This window comes from Neopelma chrysocephalum, unplaced genomic scaffold (assembly GCF_003984885.1).
Source record: "Neopelma chrysocephalum unplaced genomic scaffold, ASM398488v2 Primary Assembly neopelma1_24, whole genome shotgun sequence".
Classification (NCBI taxonomy): domain Eukaryota; kingdom Metazoa; phylum Chordata; class Aves; order Passeriformes; family Pipridae; genus Neopelma; species Neopelma chrysocephalum.
Genome location: NW_020897693.1, coordinates 34629964 through 34649500, shown reverse-complemented (window position 1 = coordinate 34649500; position 19537 = coordinate 34629964). Strand labels below are relative to the sequence as shown.

At 44.7% G+C, this 19537-nt stretch overlaps 1 protein-coding gene across 2 annotated transcripts; it reads right to left on the bottom strand.

Moving 5' to 3' along the window:
* Positions 1-4587: 4587 nt before the first annotated feature.
* VASH1 (vasohibin 1) lies at positions 4588-19537 on the bottom strand. Of its 2 annotated transcripts, XR_003532364.1 has the most exons (8): positions 19218-19537; positions 14243-14331; positions 13157-13213; positions 11985-12059; positions 10800-11181; positions 10294-10406; positions 9501-9702; positions 4588-9276 (listed from the first exon to the last, which is right to left on the bottom strand). XR_003532364.1 is itself a non-coding variant. In XM_027672225.1 (7 exons), the coding sequence occupies exons 1-7, from the start codon at positions 19479-19481 to the stop codon at positions 9630-9632; spliced, it is 1053 nt and encodes a 350-aa protein (XP_027528026.1). In that variant the 5' UTR covers positions 19482-19537; the 3' UTR covers positions 4588-9629. The 2 variants fall into 2 exon arrangements, 1 of the variants encoding a protein (XP_027528026.1); XM_027672225.1 differs by having other exon boundaries at positions 4588-9702.

Genomic DNA, 19537 nt, shown 5'->3' with positions numbered 1-19537 from the left:
GGAGGGATGCAAAGCCGTGCATTTCTATTGCTATGTTTATCTGACAGTTTCATTAATTTCTGCAAGTACTCTTATTCTGATTTTGTCAGTAGTTGTATTTGTAAAGGGAGAGAAGGAAAGGGTGAACTGAGAGCTTTATTTTCTGCCAGGCTCCAAAAGAGGCTGCCAGAAGGCAGCCTGGCTGCAGATGACTCCCACCTGCTGTTAACATTGTAATAGGAAGCTTGGAAGACACTAAAGGTTTAAAAACAACCAACCAAAAGCAAAACAAAAAACGCTGTGACACATGGTGTTGGCACTTAAAAATTTAGCTATCTGCTTCCATTTTAATTGCTGGCTAGGTCTGATGGTCAATTGATTGGGGGGGGATGTGAAAGCTGCCTGCCCCACCTACTGAGACCCATAAGGTGTGCACAGTGCACCATCACATGAACTGGTTGCCCCTGCACTGGCTGAAGCAGCCTGCCAATCCTGTGATGTAATTCCAACATCACAAGTGCTTTTCCCGTTTTATTTAAACCAAAGACTTGACTTTTGGGCAACTTGCATGAAGGCATCTCAGGGAGGTTGTCAGCTTCCAGCTATATTTTGTTGGAAAATCCAGTCTTGCACAGGTCAAGCTAATGCTTCCTCTTTCCATGCATGAAATAATTGGTATGTACTTGGAATGATTAAGTTGCTGAACACTGGATATGGAGTCATGTGCTGAGAAATTGCAGAACAATGCCTGCAAGTCCCCTTATTGGTCTCTCTGAAGGTTCTAAAGCTCCCACAGCGACTTGCAGCTCCCAAAGCCCTGGCTTACATATGCTCCCTTGGGCACTCATAGATGAAACTATTGCAGAAATGCAGGACCATTGCTAGTGACTGCATACAGACACAAAGGCAGAGTTGAAGTTTTGATCGCTGTGTTTATTTTGACCACTGCCCCTGAAGCTCTAGTATAGAACCCTATAGAATTGGCCTGTTCAGGAAGGAAAACCCCTGTGTTCTAGAGCAATTTGGAGTTTATATCAAATGGATCTGGAGACCTGTGAATGCCTCTGACTGTGGGGGACTAGAGAAGTTTGGAGGTGGGGCGGGCAGAAGGTTCCTAACTCTAAAATAGCAGCTAGTGTATGTATAGTTGTTGGGAGAAAATAAGATGTTTTGTGATGCTTTAAGAATAGCATCCAGTGATTTAATCAGAGCCTGTGGTAATGAGCATCATGGTATGCATAACTGAGATTTCAGATGTGGTTCTTAACACTGTTTCTGGACCTAAATGCATGACTAGTTGCCATTAACACAAGTTTCTGATGAATTACAAAGGGATCTGTAAATTATTATGAGGAATATCTGCAATGCTCAGAAAGGGAAGTATCATAGAGGTGGTTACCAACTACATCATGTTAGTAGAGCTCAGGGAGACTGGTACTTAGGGGAAGTGACGCCAGAGACCACTGGCAGTGTGTGTACATCCCCTGTTAGCAGTCTCCTAAGCAGCAGGAGCATGCAGCTGTACAGGCAACACATTTGACAAAGTATCTTTGCTAAAAAACAGCTTAGTTTGCACCGCAGCTGCTAGGCTGTATTTAGTTATGCTATTTAGATAGAAATTGGACTTCCTTTGTTTTCTCAGAGTTTTAAGTTCATCACTTCAGAAGGTTTGCCCTTTATAATCAGTTTTCCCAATTACATGGAATGGGAAGAGTGGTAAACAATATAATTGCTCTAGCTTCTTTCCTTTTCTTAATAAATGAAACTTGGCTGCTGTTTGAGGTTGTCTTTCTCCATGCCTTTTCCTTATGAGATATCTCTCCAGCAGCTGTTTTCCCATGACTGCCATATCCAGTTATCTTTCTGACTTACTGATGTTTATTTTTTTCTGCAGCTGTATTTCTTCAGTATAAAGCTATAGGTGGAATTCTTTAGAGCTAAGTCTTACTATAAACTCAACATTTACATAGGGTCAAGACATAAGATAGTGAGTTCCCTCACTCCTGAAGAGTTAAGTGGGAGGGGAGGGAGCTCTGAAACGAACACTTAGATGGGAATAACTCGTTATATAAAACAAAAAATTGAGTTTCAGACTTACTGTGAGTGCTCTGCATGCCACCTGCTTTGTGAAGACAGAACTCTAAAGTACACTTGACCTCAGTTCCTCTTCTCTGAGAAGTCTCTTAGAGGCCCTAAGAACAAGTTCAGCATCTCAGAAAGAATCTCTTTTAAGAGTGGATCAAGGTACGTGTCCTGCTCCTAATGATGTTTGAGTGGCACTGGCAAACAGTCTGTAAAGTGGGCAGTTTCTACAGTGCAAAATCTCCTCCCATCACCACCACCTCAGTAATGAATGTGTATCGGATGTACTGGTCAGAAATTTGCAGCCATATCCATGGTTCATCCAAATGCAGAGGAAGCCTTTTGTTGCTTACCTATAGGGATGGGCACACAAGTGTCAGTGAGATACCATGTCCTTTCAGGAGGCTTCCTGTTGTGCAGGTAAATTGAATTGCTGGCTGTGACCTGCTCCTTACCAGACTGTAGCTGCCTGGCCTGTAGGGCTTCCCATAGGGCCGTCCTGCTGCAGTGCACAAGCTGCACTGGATGTACTGCACTGTGTTTCAAAGTGTGATACTGAGTTTCTGTAGAGAAGACACCTGCTATAATGATAACCAAGATGACAGATTTAACAGCTGGCATGCCTCAAGCTCCTTCCTTTTGTCAGCTGTACAAGTTTGGCTTCTCCTGTCAAGGCAAGTTGTCCTCCAACTTCCACTGAAAATTTCATTCTAGTCTTGAAGCTCCTTTTTTGCTTTTATTTATTTTAGAATTTATTTATTTTCTTTCAGATTTAGACTGTATATTCTTGTGCTTTAAGGGAATAGGAATGCTGTATAGTACAGCTGGGAAATGTTTTGTAACTTTGGTTAGACAATCACAGTGGCTTTCAAGGTGCTCAGTTGGCAAATGGGAAAAGGACTAGGCTAGACACTGGCATGTGCTACAACAAAAGATGTATTTGTTCCATCTAATCTTTCATTTGTACACACAAAAAAGACTTGGCTTCAAGCTGTAGCAATGTTATTTAGTTTTTTATTCTTTTCTTTCTGGATGCAAAGCCTTCTACTTATATTTATTCTACTATTTATTCAGTTTTTGGTCAGTTTCAGGAGCTGCTCTTGAACTAGGGTAAATGAATGCAGTAGTTATTCTATAGCTATTCCTCTCCTCCCTCCCCTAGAATGAAGTCAGAGATAGGATGAGACTTACTCTTTACCAAAATAAAAATATAATCTAGGAAAGCCAATTCAGCTGAGTTAACTGAATTCTGTCATGGCCTACTATCCCTAGTATGTCATACACCTTTGTCTACCATAATCCTGCAGTCTCTGCATGAATGGTGCTCTTAAGGCTCAGTCTCACTCTCTCATAAATGAATTTCTATGTGCTTTTATACATGTGAAAGCGTTAAGTTTTGCAGTTTTGGGCCTCAGTGTAAAACTGACTAGGTTCATTTTTCTTAATTTTTTAAATTTCTGCTTTGACCAATTGTTTATCCTTTCCAAAATAAAGATTTTCCACCTAAGGTCCAATAGCATAAGCTCTGACTTAAAAACCTAGAAGTGCAGGAACAATCACTAAGCAGGGGAAAGCCTGATCTAAAAGGGAACAGAAAGTCTGCGGTCACATCACTGTTTTGGTGTTCTCACTCCACTGTCTAACAGTCGCCCTGACCTATATATCTATAGGGGGTATAGGAGTTACCTGATTTTTAGCAAAATCTGTAAGACATGGGGCACAGGGTGTTTTCAAGCAAGCATCTGAAGCAGAGGTTTAGTACTGTGCAATTACCTTCCCTCAGGGCAGAAGCTGTTCATATCATTAACTTGGCTAAAAGGGACTATTGCATGTGCCTTTCTCTTTGGAGTAGCAGGTTAGGAAATGTTTTTTCCCTTCCTCTACACACTGTAGGCTTGCCTACATCCTGGCCCTGATCCCAGGTATTACTCATTTCCCAAGAGAGAAGGGGTATGTTATGCCTGAAAGATGATAGCCTGAATAAAGTTGGACCCCCCCTTGCACTGAATCTTGCAGCTGATTGCCCTTTATTAACCCAGCATTTGTCTTGAGAAGTCCTGGTGAGGTCATCAGTCTGGAAGGTCACTAAACACAGACCTTGAGCAGAATCACTTTTCAGGCCAGGAAAGGAAACTGAATTGTGTACTGAAGAGTTGAGCAGTGCAAGCAGAGGTTTGTATTAACCCTTACAGTATTGTAAGACTGAAATTTCTGTTGCTGCCTGCACTGATTTTTTTTTTCCATCCAGCTGGACTGATGGCAATTCAGGGGGAAAACATGAGTTCTAGCCTTTGCCAAACAGCCACATATATACTTAATGTCTGGCAGTTGCCTCTGTGTGCACAGACATACTCACCTGTTCAGATGATTAAAGAAGAATGTGAGTTTTTCCATGTCCATACTGTAGCAAGTACAGGGCATCTCTACATAATCTGCCTGATACCATCACTCAAGGCTGTCCCTTTGACTTCTTAGATGACTTATAATGGGAAAATTTAAATCAGAAAGAAGGACAGTACAGACAACTTGTTTTCTCTGCACAAATTGAAAGCAGTACAGAAGGAATTTTATTGTCTAAGTGTCAAAGGAAGCAGGAAGAAGTATCAACATGAGGGCCATGGGAAGTGCAGTAAGAACTAAACCTAAATAAAAATTCTGTGTTGGCTACATAAGAACACAGAACCACACTGATTAATTACAAAAAGACACACGTGATACTGTTCCTAAAGAAAGAAAATTTCCATTTTTTAATTCTGAGCTGTACCAGTGATAAGGATGTAAATGGTTTTGGAGCACCCTATCAGTGCTAGAGTAGAATACTGATGTGCATGGAAGGGGACCACTCTGGTCCCACTAGCACCATCTCAGCCCTGACCTGTAGGGAACTCTGCTCTGCAGAGATTATGGGGGATTCAGTAGCTTTCTGGGCCTAGGCTGAGTTGCTCTTGAGCAGGCAGGGCCAGGCACCACTGAAGGAGAGTGGTTGTGATACAAGTAAACACTTGCTGAGGAAACAGACAAAAATATTAAATTCCCTAAGGAGTTCAGCTTGGCTGTAGAGGGGCCATCTCCACCTTGCTCTGGGGTAGAGCAAACATCAAGCCAGAATAGCACTTGCTTTGTTAGGTAAGATTATAAATCCATAATGCAGGTCTTAATGTTGTCAGGACAACAGCGCAAGGCCACTAGAATATGTGGTGTTATTTCAGCCAGTCTCGCACACATAGTACACATGGGACACAGGACACCTCCTGCTTATATCTAGTGTCTGATCATCAGACCATTTGAAATACTTCACTTAGAAGAAGCAAGTGGCTAAAGCAACCACCCGAAGTGATTAGCCACAGCCACTAGAGTAAGGTCAAATCAACCTAATCCAGACTCTTGCCCTTTGGCAACAGGAGCATTCTTCTGTTCATTATGGTTTCTAAACTCTGAAATTTTAAGGACAGTCATGTTTCAGTCTATACAACACCACATATGAGCCTACCTTAAGGGGCAGGCACCTGATTAAGGCTTTCACCTGAAATACTTAAAAAGAATTCATCATGTTAAACAGATCTGATAACAGCAATACGGCTACTATATGAACAGAAACTATGTTTCAACCACAGTTCTGGAGTAATTTATTCTATGTACTGAGCCATAGAGTGGCACACAGGTAAAACAGTCAACTGAAAAAAAAAACACTCCACTCCCAGCTAAAACACTTGCTAACATACCTTAAGTTCCTAAAGACTCCTTTAGCTTATATCAGAATTAAAAAAAAGGCTAGTGTGTCACAGACTGATGGACACCCAACCCCGCTCTTTAATATACAAAGTTTATATCAGTGACACTGTAGCAGAAAGTTTTGCTCACTAATCTATCCATCCATTAAAAAATTGCAGTTGGCCAGGTACCAAGGTACCAGGGACTTGTGTCCATGAAAGTAAAAAGAGGAATTCCTATTTCAAGGTGTGCATTACATTTAAAATAGTTTTGCAAATAATAGATAATTAGTAAGTAATTCAGCATTTGTTGAAGTCTTTCAAAGCTCACCTAGACTTTACATACAATGTAGGCAGTGTCTATCCATTCCATAGTGTACGGACACATTTCCCTTCCACAGAATTCAAAGGACTTGTACTGCAGAACAGACATCAGGTGAGACCTACTGAAAAGTGAAATTTACACCACAGAGCTACATGAACAACCCTATAAATATTTAACATTAAATAATTAATAGGACACCTCAAGATTCATATTTCCTGTTCTGCAGGCACTAAGGAGTACAAGTTACAGTCTAGTTCCTTATTTTCATTCCTTCTCTGTAGCTCTAAAGACTGCAGGACTGAAAAAGACTCTCATCGCCAGCCTTTTTTTCCTTAAGGTTAGAGGCAGACCAGAAGTCAGAGCAAGTGGATGAGGGAGGAAAGAAGTAGAAGAGCTAAAGTTTGTCTTGCATTGTATCCTCAGTTTTCTTATGGCATAAAGCTGGATTGCACTAATCCTCTGTCATGGAAGGATGCTGTCTTGTTTGTTCGGAAAGAAGCAAAGCTTTGTATTGAAGTGATTCATCTTGTTACAAAGATGGGGGGAGCAAGAGAAAGAAGGGTATGGTCCTTTTCCAGTTTCTTGCACCATCTGCTAAATTGGAGATACAGAAACAGTAAAGAGCAGAAATTCTACCTCACAGAGAAACATAGGAGAAGGCTTGAAATAGTAACCCTAGAAGAGGGCACTTGTCTGCTCCAATGTCCATCTTGAGCAGTTACCAACATTAGATACATGCAAAGAATTAAATGCCTCCTAACATATATAATTGTGCAATTAAATTTGAAAGAGGATGTTCTTGTCTGGCTGCAGCTGAGGATTAAGAGACCTTGAATGCTACCTGTCATTCATTTCTTAAACATCCACTTCCTTTCATTTTCTAAGCTATTGGCCTCAGTTACATCCTGCAGGAAAGCGCTTAATTACAAAGTCAAACAAAGCATTTTGTTTTAAGCCATTCTGCCCTGGTGATCTAACACTGCTGAGCATCCCTGTTGCCCTGGTCTCAAGAAAGCATCATTAACTTGCAGCTGACCCCTCACTTGCCTCATTTGTTTTGAATTCTTCCTCCCCCCACATTTCCCCTCCTTTCCATCTAAAAAGGCTCAAGTCTGTCCACCTATTGAATGTTCTCTGTATGAAACTGCTAATTATTCTCAAGAGCTTTCCATTTATTCTGAATTAACTAACCAATCAACTAACCAAAGTCATGGTGAGGATGCATCCTAGTAATCTTTTTTTTTTTAATCCCGTATTTCATCGACTTTAATAAAACCTGACATTCAGTTTCCCTTGCTGAATGCTGCTTGTATTTATCATATGATTCACAGTGGCATCTGAACTTTCAGTCCTCTGCATAAACATTATGCAAAGGCAGTTTGTGGCTTCCAAGTGGCCCATATTATTTATGGGTAACTGTGTTACCTTTACAGCTAACATCATCGTTAGCATCCATACACTAAATATGTTAATTTACAACCACACAAAAATGAGCAGAGGACACATTCAAAGGGGTGCTTGGCTTGCTACTGCTGTTAATTTCAATTGTTGCATGTAGCTGGAGTGCAGGGGAATGGACGGGCGTTGCACTGCACTGTGGAAACTGGCATCTTATTCTGGATTAACCTTCTCTTGGCTCAGCAGCAAGTTCTGCCACCTTCTTGTGGTTTGTCCTCCTGGCTGCACAGCATAGCGAAAAACAGACTGCGGTGGTACGGATAGACCTTGCAAGTTACATCACAGTTAAGAATGTACAATTAGGAACCTGTAAGGCCTGAGTTAAGTCGCTTGTGGGTGGTGCTTCGAGGATTAACACTGCTTTAACTAGACAGAAGAGCTGATTTGTTTGGGGTTAAGAACCCGTTCTCTGCCACTGAAATAGCTCTGCTTATTATAAGGATGTGGCACAGCAATACTGCAACAAAAAGCTGGTAGAGCTAAGCTCCATTATGTTTCTAACAAGTTCACAGGAAAGAATAAGCCTGGTTCTAACAAAATTAAATATGTGATATTTCAGAAAGTTTAGCTCCTTGTCAGTGCTGTGATAAAACAAGACTGTTTCTCTCAAGGATACTCCCGCTACCAAGCTCAGCTCTTGCATCCCCTAGATCCATTCATCTAAATCACTTCAAGACCATGCTGTTCTGACTTCTGGAAACCCCATTGTTCCCAGGCTCTAGGCCTCAAAGAGAGGTCTGACAACACTCCAGATTTCTGACAAGCATTACAATATTTAGTCAGTAGTACAACACTCCCCCAAAAGAAGTGTAGGAAGAGCCAAGGCTGTAAGTGGCAGCAAGGCCCAGGCCAGCCCTTTGGCAAAGGTTAGCATAAGTGGTGCTGTTACATATTGCAGTTATCCAAAGAGCCAGAACACAAGCACAGCTCTGGCAGTGGGGTGGGGAAATGCCTTCAGGAGGCTCCAGGCTGAGATGTCAGGAAAGCAGCTACAATTTCCTTGAGCAGGGCTCCTTGCAAACAGGTGTATGTAACTCTAGCCCTAATACTACAGGGAGGAAGGAGCAAGACCCTTGTGGAAAGGAAAAAATGCTTGTAAAACCTGTTCACATCATTACATCCTTCTTTAACTTTTTACTCTTAAAACTTGTACCTCAGTGACTGAAGTGCCTTCCACAAGCCTTCACAGTAGCAGTTATAGAAGTAATAGACAGAAGGCTGATGAAGAGATGACTCAAATTTCAGGGTTCCCACCAGCCCCTGCCTACCCTGTCTCCATTGCTGGGACAATTGAGGTCTCTGTGCCTGTTTTCATATGGTAATGGCATAGGCATATCCTGACCTACTCAACCGCAAAAGGACTTACAGCAACAGTTCACCAGCACTGCAGTGGGCAAAGAGGTTCATCACCCCACTGTCTACCCCCTCAAAGATAATGAAATGCTTTGAAATAGGCAGGACTAAACATACAAGATATGTTTTTGCTGGATAAGAGGACTTTGTATGATCAATAAATCGGGCTGAGCAAATTCAGACCTGTCTCTCACATGAGAAATGATAAACAAAGTGTTCATAATGACAAAACCAGGAGTTTTTGCACAAGATTTGGGGGCCATCCCATTCCAGCAGCACTTCTCCCTCAGCCCTGCAGGCCTTCCATGGGTTGAAGACTTCTGTGCAGACAGGGAAGAAGTACTGTTGACAAGACGCTTCATCTACTTGCTGTAAAGGCAAAAAAGTTGATAGCAAGTCTGCTGACCCCACTCACTCCATATTCTTCCTGAAGCAAATTCTCACCAACGTACAGAATTTTTTCTTTTTTTTTTCCTTTTTTTTTTTTTTAAAAATACTTAGTGAATTAAGATGGATACCTCTCCCAGAAACAGGCAGGTGAATCCTCTGGGACCCATGGGATCCAGCTCTGGGACTGGCCCACTAGTAAGTACCTGGGAAAATCAGCACTCTTTTGCTCCCGTTCCCCTGTTCCCTTTGTCAGAATCACTGCAGGTGGATCCAGGTCCCAACTGTGACCAGCAAGAAGTCTATGGAGCTAGGCGCACAAGGCACAGCTCTCTTCACACCCGGATCTGGTACCCATTGAGGTCTGGCATGGCTTTGGAATCGGCAGGCTTCTTCTCACCAGACGGCCTGTGAGCAAAGAGGGTAACAACTCTTCAGAAACTGTTTTCAGTCAGGAGATGCTGCACATAGAGATGGCAGCAGAGGAGAAGGTACACAGGAAAGCTTTAGACTGGTCCTGCACTATTGAGGGCAGGATCTTCTGCAACGTCCAGTAATTCTCCCAACAACCTCAACAGAAGAGAATGCAAGTTAGGAAGAGTAGGAAGTCCACTCTGGGCCCCCAGATTAGTTTCAGGAAAACAATCTTACTGACAGCAGTGTAATCTCTTTGAGGCACAGGTCTGTGAGACACCAGAGCTCAGACCTATGCATAAGGTTAAATTTCAGCTACCAAAAAATCACTGTTTGAGCTGCCTTCCTCCTCCCTGCCAAAACAAACAAATAAACAGAAAACCATCTGTCCCCTCAACTCCCTAAGCAATGATAAACTCACAAAGGCACAGACCAGGGAAGAATGCTACTGCAGGTCAGAAGTATTGCCTGTTCTAAAGAAACCCACTAGGACATCAGAAGGATCCAAAACCAAATAGCAAGGTGGAGACTGTAAGTAAAACAGAGGTGCTCTAAACAGGTCTCCTGCTCAGCAGCCCCACTCACCGTCGGTCCCCACGGCTGTTGCGTCGATGGGGGCTGGCCTGACCTCTTTGTGGGGAGGAGACATCTTTCTTTCTGTCCTTAGTGGGAGATGGTGGTCCAGTTCCTTTCCCAATCTGCCAGGAAAATTAAAGAGCAACATGAGCAGAAACCCAATATGAGTAATAACAGAAAACACAAAAACTAACAATGATTTATTACATGGGAATAAAAGACAAAAAGGCAAAGCAAGTGTATAAAAAATGCAAAAACCAGAAAAAAAAAGTTACAGTGACAGCTATGGCTCCAAGGACTGTATACAGTCTGAGCTAATCTCAACTGCAGCACTGCATGAGCATCTATTAGGGGACCAGCCTGTATACAAAGGGAAAGAGGCTGCAGCTTCCAATTCATCCTCTACTCCACCATCATTTAGGAGAGCTTCCTGTTGCTTCATTCCCCCAGAACACCAGCAGCCAAGCAAGACAGTGGATGCAGCAGCAGCAAACTACTCCATCCTTGCCGCTTACCTTCAGCCTCATATCACGGGCATGTCTCTCAAGCTCTTTGCGAAAGTCTTCCCTGGTTAGGTTGTCTAGATCCAGGACGGAGCGCTTCCACTCAATCTGCTCCACACTGTGTGGGTCATGGGACACACAGTGGCCCAGCTTCACCTTTTTGAGCGTGTGCCAGCAGCGGCGATATGCCTCCTCGAAGTCAAAGATGAGTTCGCTCAGTGTGCGGAAGACAGGTGCTTTGTACATAAGCTCCTCACGTCGGCTGATGCCCAGTGCCCCATAGCGGCCTCCAAAGTTCACCCCCAGCACAATGTGTCGGAAGTAGTTCCCTGAGAAGTGGGTTTTGAAGCTGATGGGGAAACGGTCCAATGTGGTCATGTTGTTGGTGAGGTAACTGACAGCAGCCACTATTCAGGAAACAACTGGTGATACCAGTTTCTTGACAAGATACTTCCTCCCTTACTCCAGACCCTCCCAGTCTGCTCGGCAGACTCACTATTGATTCAGGCGTCACACAGGCAGGATTTGTTCTCCAGACCCAGGGTCCAGCTCATTGCAGGCTGCCCTACTTTCATCTGGGTCACAGGGAAAACAGACTTGGCCTCTTCAAGGAGACAGTCAACAAAGGGAAGTTAATTTCGAGGCAGTTTTGTGATGCAGAAGTTGCAATGCTAGCACCTCAAGTTTACTGTATTCCATAGTTACCAAACTGTTAACACTGCAGTATTATTCCTCAGTTTGTTTTAATCTGCTTCACTAGCTACTGTTTCACACACCTTTAGGACAAAAAGTACCCTTCTGAACCATTCACTCACCACCTCTGCCCTTGCAAGTGGTTTTACCAATGTGCACAAAGAACCTATAGCCTGAGTGCCATAAACTAAACATGGAAGACAGCTAGGAAAGATGCGTACTTAAAGACAACACGTCCAGGTTTTGCCTAAGCTAATTGCTAAGGTATTGCCTAAGCTAATAAGTGACATATGCCATAATTGGAAGCTAGGGAGGATTCCTAACTTAATTGCTTGGATTTGGACTTTATTGGTAGGGTTTTGTGGCAGAACTGGGGAGGAAAAAAGGGAGGAATGTGGGGCTTGATGACAATAATATAAACAGCCTCAAAGCATCATAAGAGAGAGAGCAGAGGTGAAAACACAAGGATGGGCAGACATGCACAACTTCAAGAGGAAAGGATACATTCCCAGGATCACAGCTTCCAGGCATTTTATTGGCAGGGCCTCTTTGGTCATTTCTTTGGCCAGGTCCATCAGCCTGCAAAGTGGGACAAGGGAAAGACAAGGACAATTAGAGGGCTTGAGTTATGCAAGTATGGCCAGTTCAGCCTTTTTTCACCACACACATAAGGTAAGGTAGGTTTTCAGGAGAGGGTGGCACACTGACCACAGGGAACAGGACAAAGTATCTCCTCTAGGAAGATATTAAATCCATACCAGGTCTCTGCCACACGCTGTTGCTGCTTACAAGGAACTCCCTTCAGTGAGTTACAGCAAAGCTGCCTACTAGGCCAACCGCTGTTCTCAGGGAGAACACAGTACATGGCTCAGCAAGTTCTGGATGGACACCAACGTGACCACAAGTAAAACTCTCAAAGGACGAAGACCCAGCAGTGTTAGGCTCACAAGGCTCAAGGACAACAAAGCCTACTTCTCTGGCATCAACCCTAGTCTCTGTTCAACAAGTACCATGAAGGAGATGTTGCACTGATTACAAAACAAGGCATTTGGAGTCACATAAGTCTATGGACTAGACCAGTAGTAAAATGCCAGTCTTGGGAGACCCATAATACGCTGTTCAAGAGAGTCAATGAACAGCAGGTGCTTATCTTGAGGAACTTATGGGGCACATCTCTTCCCAAAATCTGCAGTGAGGAGAATTCTCATTTCTCATTCAAAGTATGAGTCACCAAAAGCTTAGTGAGCCTAGATTGTGCAAAGGCACTCACAGGAGCTATGAAGTTAGACCTGTAAAGATACTTGGCTTTTACAAAATTTGTTTAGAGCAGGACCTAATTTCAGAATCCATCAGAAGTTCATATAGTTACATTCCAATTAGAAGCAGGCAGAATCTGCACATCTTAGCAACACATTTTTGTGATTTTACTGGATTTACTGATTCATGACAAAAAAACCACTCTACTCTTGTTCTTGAGAAAGACAAGACGCAGCTCTGCCCAGCTGTCCCCCAGGCAACAGACAGTAAAGTCATCTAAAGTAGGATGGAGCTGCAGTACTGAAAGCCCTGAGCACCACTAGACCTTGGGCAGGGGATGGAGAAAAAGCAGTGGTTACAGCAGGGCTTCAACAACAAAGAAAGGACAAAATGCTGTAGAGGCTGCTATAGACACTTACCCAGTCAGAGGTCTGCTCTTCTTAATCTCAAAGAATTGTGTCCCAGTGTGATTGTACCTGGAGGCAAGAAGTTAAGGGCTTGGCAGCTTGGAAAGTAGAATTTGAAGAAAACTTGTCTGAAGAACTTCCGTGTTATTTACCATTCTCACAGCAAAGTCATGATTCCACAAATATAATAGCAATGCAAGAAAATCTTCACCTCCCTCTCCTGCATTTCTCCCATTTATAGTCCCTCCTTACTTCCACTGTATTTCCTTCTTGTCAATTCTTCTCTTTCTCATACCCACACACAGGTTTCCACTCCATTTCCCGAAGGTCCATACTGACAGTATGCTCATCTTTCCAGTTACCAGGGCAGAACAGAGTTTGTCAAATCTCTTCCTCCTCTGATCTGCACAGAGCAATGAAACATTCATGGCACCAAATTCTAAGACTGACTGGGACCCAATCCAGAGCACAACCACCCTGGATGGTGTCAAAAGGTCTGCCTTCTTACCTTGAATTAGAGCCGAAGCCAGAGCTAGATCTGTATCTCATCAGTGAGATTAGACTGTGTTTCCATGGCACATACCTGGTCTCGAGCACAACAGGGACAGAGAAATTTCATTCCCAGAACACAGTCACACAGGCAGCTCTGCATATAAAGGAGGGTGGCTGACTGTCATTTAGACAGCTACAGAGAAGAGTGAATGAGTACGATGACCTGAGAGGGTTTTCTCATCACCACAGCTCACCCATGTCCATCTGACACCTGGCTGTCAGGATCTCAGATATGTGTTTTTAACAAAATGCCACTGTAAAGGTGCTGACCTAGAAGAATGGGTAGTGGGGAAAGGTCCTTGACAACATGCCCATTTATTACATGGAGTGAACAGAATCAAAAGGTAACTTAGGCAAAGAAGAAAAGAAACAGACCAGCAAAACAAAAAAAAATATCCCAAGTCCAGCTTCCTCTTTTCAAGGAGTAAGTTTCAGTTCTCCAGCTACAACAGAAGGTACTTTTCTGTTCTTAGGAGGGAAAGAAAGCCCCCTTGGTCCTTCTTCCTGGGTTATCACAGCAGTGACTAAGGTAACAGCAAAGGATACTGAAGCTCCCTGATGTAGCGCTGTACAGCTTCCAGGCGCTCAGGGATGGGGGTGGACGGCTGGAACACAGGCACACTTGGTATGGGAATCTGAAATGAGGAGCAGAACATAAATCACTGCTTCCAAACCTCTCCAGCTTCTTGCTGAACTCAGTCACACACAGCTATAGGGAGCACGTTCCTCTGAAACCAGATCCATTTTGCTGCCCAAAGTGACCACACCAGAAACATTCCTCTGTTTCCACACTGGTAACTGGGAAGGGATTCAGAATGAAGCATTACTACACAGCTGTAAGAGAAACTATGTGAAAAGGTCCTGCATTTATGCAACATTGGAAGTTAATTCTAATTAACTGACAAGGCAAGATGCAAGACAGGAAAGCTATCACCTAAGGGATCTCATTTGAGTATTGAAACTAGAAGGCACAAAACAAAAATAAGAGAAGGAGTGAGAAAGGCAGAAACGGAGAATGAGTTTCCCTAAAGCCACCAGAGGGTGGAACAGTCCTGTAAACAAGGGTATGAAGGTCCCTCACTGCCTCGTGGCATCTCAGGTGAGTTAGCACTTACTTGGACAGAGACTTGACAGCATGACCCCCTGCCCTGCCACTGTCTGGTATTTCATACTACATGGTCAGAGAATGACTTCTGGAAGTTCACCATTTAGACTGCTGCACCATTCTGAGGCCTCAGCCTTATGGGTCCAGTCAAGACTTTCCTCACCATTTGCTTCAGGAAGGATAACTTGCAGTCTTGTCAGCAGCTGAGAAAATGTGTCTAAGGAAAAAGTAAGGTCCTGCCCACAGGACAAATATAAAGGAGAAGACACAAATTTGGGATGACTGACAGACTTGGAGAAATAGCCCAGTATTTTCTCTCTGAAGGATAGCTCATGCCTTGCATGCACCTCTCTGATACCAGACTGCATCTTTTCTCAGCAGCTTGGCTTTTAACATTTCAGTTCCTCCTCAGACTTCCTCCAGAGCTCGGCTATCCACAGCTATGAAAGAGCAAGTCAGAGCCAGTTCTTCCCTTGAGCCTTCCACTCTGCTGTGCACAACTGCCTCTGCTGTGCACGGTTTTGTAGCCAGTGGCACTGCTTAGTGCACCCTTCATGTCTATTTCTGTGGCCACTCAGTCCCATATACCTCATTCTGCCCTGGGTTGGCACAACTGACTGGTGAACCAGGTCAGGCACCTTAAGCAGCTGAAAACTGAGCCAGCAAGCATGGGTAGTTTTCAGTCAGATCATCTCCTTGTCCTGGCTTGCAACGTGGTTGCTCTCTCCTTGTTCCTCCCCCCCCCCCCAACCCCAGTACAGGGACCAGAGACCACTTAAATTTGAGAGATGGGCTGTTGCTGCCTCTCCTGGTCAAGCAGAGGCACCGGCTGGCTCACTTGCAGAAGGCAGCACAGGAATGGTGGGAACAGATGTGAAACTGAGTTTATTCAACTGCAGCAGGAGCAGGGAAGGCTCCAGAGAGCAGCACAGGAATGAAGCCATCTCTGGAACCGCACGAGCTGAGTCAGTTTGGATGCTGTGAGCTGACACACTGAGTCATAGGAAATAATTTCCAGGCAGAAACAATGAAGGAGGTAACAACCAAGGCAGGCGGACTATATAACTTTGTTTCATTTCTTCTGCACGGAGACTTTCATGCTTTTGAGTGGAGACAGATAGATGGAGTGCATGTTGACAGCACAGTCTAATGATTGCGGGTAGTTACTCCTCCCTTACTGCTACAGACCCCCAGATCTCCTTTTCCTCAAAGGACTGTGTAACACTGAGACAGCTCAGTGGCAACCAGTTCAGCAGGGGACTAGTTAATGCCGAATAGCCTCCTGCACCTCAAGTAATTAAACTGATGAAAGTACACTGTGCTCTCTCTCTCAGATCTGGGCCTGCAGCCCAGACTGGGCTACAGTTTCTTTTGCATCAGGTCTATAGCATTTTAATGGGGCAACAGAAGCAGGAGGAGAGGAATAAGGTCCCTAATCTCTCTATCCCACACTGACAGGATGAGAGACCCTTACACTTCTTTCCTACCCAGCATCATCCACTGAACATCTCAGAAGGGCTATAAATATTAGCTAATTTTCATAATCCTTCAGAAAGCAGAGCGGAATTTATTTGTAGCAGAAAATATAGGAAATCAGATCTATTTTGATTTCCCTTTGGTTATTCTGAAAGCTGGGGAGAGAGCTAGAAAGAGAGCCCAGATTTCCCAGAGTATATAACCTCTGCCAGACTTAGCAGACTGAATGAACGCATCCTTGGTTCCTCATCATTTGTGTGGAGGGGTTGCATCACCCCACTCCCAGATTCATGCACCCCACTGGGCTGGCTATTGCATGGATTGGGACCCTGCTGTTAGAAGGGGCATCCTGAGAACAGAGATTTTCATATAGTTAGTGGGCCATGCTGTACATGAGAAAAGGCAGAGGGGAGAAAGGCACAAAGCTCCACCCTTATCCATATCGCAGAGGTGCTTTTTTGGCCAGCCTAGTTTAGCAACAGTTTCTTTTATGGTACTTATGTGTATCCAAGCTCCTCCCTTACTCTTCCTTCTGCAAACAACAACATGGGAGCAATACCAATCTTGGTTGATAGCCTGAAAAAAAGAAAACATTTTTTTCCATCTCTCTCTGTATAAATACATTAGATGGAACTCTTCCTGGCTTTGCTCTCATAACCATCTCATTTAAAATCCATCATTTCTTAATGAGGCAAGCACACATCACTTTGTATTTCCAGTGTGCTCCCATTTGATGGTACCAGCAGCTCCAAGCAAAGCAATACCCTACCCTGTTGCTAGAAAAAAGACAACCAAGGAGGGTGGCACTCTCATGCATGGCTAATCAGCTATGTCCTGCCACTGTGGCACAACTCACTTCATGCCCACTCACCCAAATCTACTGGAAGGAAATGGAGATTAGAGGAGATCTCTGACTCTGGCTCACCCCAGTGAGAGACACAGTCCCTGAAGCTCATCAGTGAACATATTTATAAAGTCTGATCACAGTCTCCTGCAGTCATCATTTTAGAGTATTTTAGTTTATAGAGAATACTTTTAAGAGTTACTTCCCCCAACGCCCAATGCTGGCTACCATTCAAGGCCAAGATTTTGGAGTAGGTGAATCACTGTCCCATTCCCAACACCTAAAAAGGACTATTCACTCTCTAGCACATGGAGAGTACCTGGCTTTTCAAAGGAGCTAGCCTTGCAGAGTACACCCATTGCCATAATTCTCATTCAGCCATTCAAAGAAATTTGGTGGCATGGAGACAGGTGGTGATGAGCAGCTCTCAAAGATAGAAATACATCCCTAGAGTAGAGAAATCTAGAGAAACAGAGCTCACCCATCTTTGTGGTTTCCTGAATCCTACTATCCTCTCAGCTGCATGCCTGGGGAGCTTGGGAATGGGATTTCAGATGGTGGAGCACTGAGTTTATAGATTTGTTCCCCAGAGGTGCCAGCAGATGCAAAAAAAAAACCCCAACAAAACCTCAAAAACCAACAACCCCCAAAACAAACCAGCCTAATTTCACCCATTATTGCAAGAGCTCGTTCCACTTGTGCCCCCTAACTGTAACCCTTTGGCACCAAGACTACAAAGTGAGAACAGTGGAAGTTCTTCACATAAGACCAAAACCAGAGGCAGCACTGTATTTCCCTCCCATCACGCACGGTATTCTTGTTTGTTAACTTCTTTCTTCCATTTTACCCCCAGCTCTCCTGCTGAAATCAGCCCTTACGGTTAGGAAATTAAGTAGTGCGTGTTCTGACTGAAACACGTTTTCAGTCTTTACCTAGGCTCAGGACAAAGTCAGAGGAAAGGAAGAAAATCTGAAAAGGAAGGAAAAGTCTAGTGGGGTTAGAATAGGGACTGTAATCAGGACTCAGGATTTGTTCCAGTTGCTGCCACAGATGCCTATAACTCTTCACTGCACAAAGAATGTTGCATCACATGCTTCTCCAGAGTTCCTCATGGAAAGCAGTATGGATTGCCTGTGCACTATATAATAGCATGTTCTTCCATACTTCAAATTACCTTCCCAAGAAACTAAGTCTTTGCTAAAAAAGCCTGAGCCAAAAAAACTTTATCTTTTCGTATCTGAATTTCCCCTATTAGAGTGATGGGAATATTCTCATAACCAGTGGAGTGACACACTAAATGTTTGCAGTGCCTTTTGTTCACAGGATGCCAATGAAAGCGGGAGATTTTTCTCAGGCTAAGGTTCAACATAGATAGTAACAATTACAAGAATTCACATGCAAATGTTTCAGTACGGCACAAGGTTATGTGAAATGGTCAGCGGTTTCTCTTTTTGTACAATTCTCTACAGCAAGGCCAAGAACGTGCTTGGAAATCACATCTGACCCTACATCACCAATAAGCTCTGCAAGCATTCGAGAACTTCTCTTAAAACTCCTGGCATCAAGAGTCTCTGTTTGACAGACACAGCTCTGTTCGAAAATGTCTTTTGGTGTGGGAGACTGTACTGAAATCGAATTTCTTCACGTTCAAAGACTCACCTCTGCCTGTCTCACCCCCAAATATCTGGACTCTTCTAAATCTAATTCTCCTCATCTTTTCATCATTTATCCAGTCTTTCTGTTTAGGCATTGCCCATCTCCACCCCCAGGCTGCTCGCACATCAGCCACCTGAAGTCTGTTTTTCAACAAGGCCGCAGAGGAAGGGGGTGCTGCTGGCGCACCAGATAGGGCAAAGCCCCGCAGACACCCTCTGGCGCTCCGAGTTAGAGCGTGGCTTTGCTTCCCGCAAGAGCACGCCGGGGGCCCTTTTGCCGAAGGACCGCGCCCGAGCTGGGGAGCCCGGTCTCTAAGGCGGGCAGGCGGGCGCCCCCTCCCGTGACGCCGTTTCCCCCCTTCCCTTCGCCCGCCCTGCGGCGGACGGTCCGCCCCGGGCGGGACCCCGCGCCGCACCAGCCCCGCACAGGGGGGGTCTCACCTTGGGCAGGTCGGCGGCGCCCCGGATCCTCTGCGCCACCCGCTCCCCCTCGGGGTGGATCCTGCCCACATGCCGCCACATCCGCTCCCAGGTGGGCTCGTCCACGGGCAGCCCGCCGCGGTTGACGAAGAAGGGGACGCCGCCGTCGCGGAGATCCTCCTCGCCCTCCTCCTCCTGCTGCTCCTCGTCCCGCGGCGCCGCCGCCTCGCCGGACGGGGGCTGCTTGGCGGCGGCCGCGGCCCCACCGCCCCCCGGCATCGGCATCGCCGCCGCCCGCACTCAGCGCCCGCCGCCCGCCGCGGGGCCGCCGGGGGCCGCGC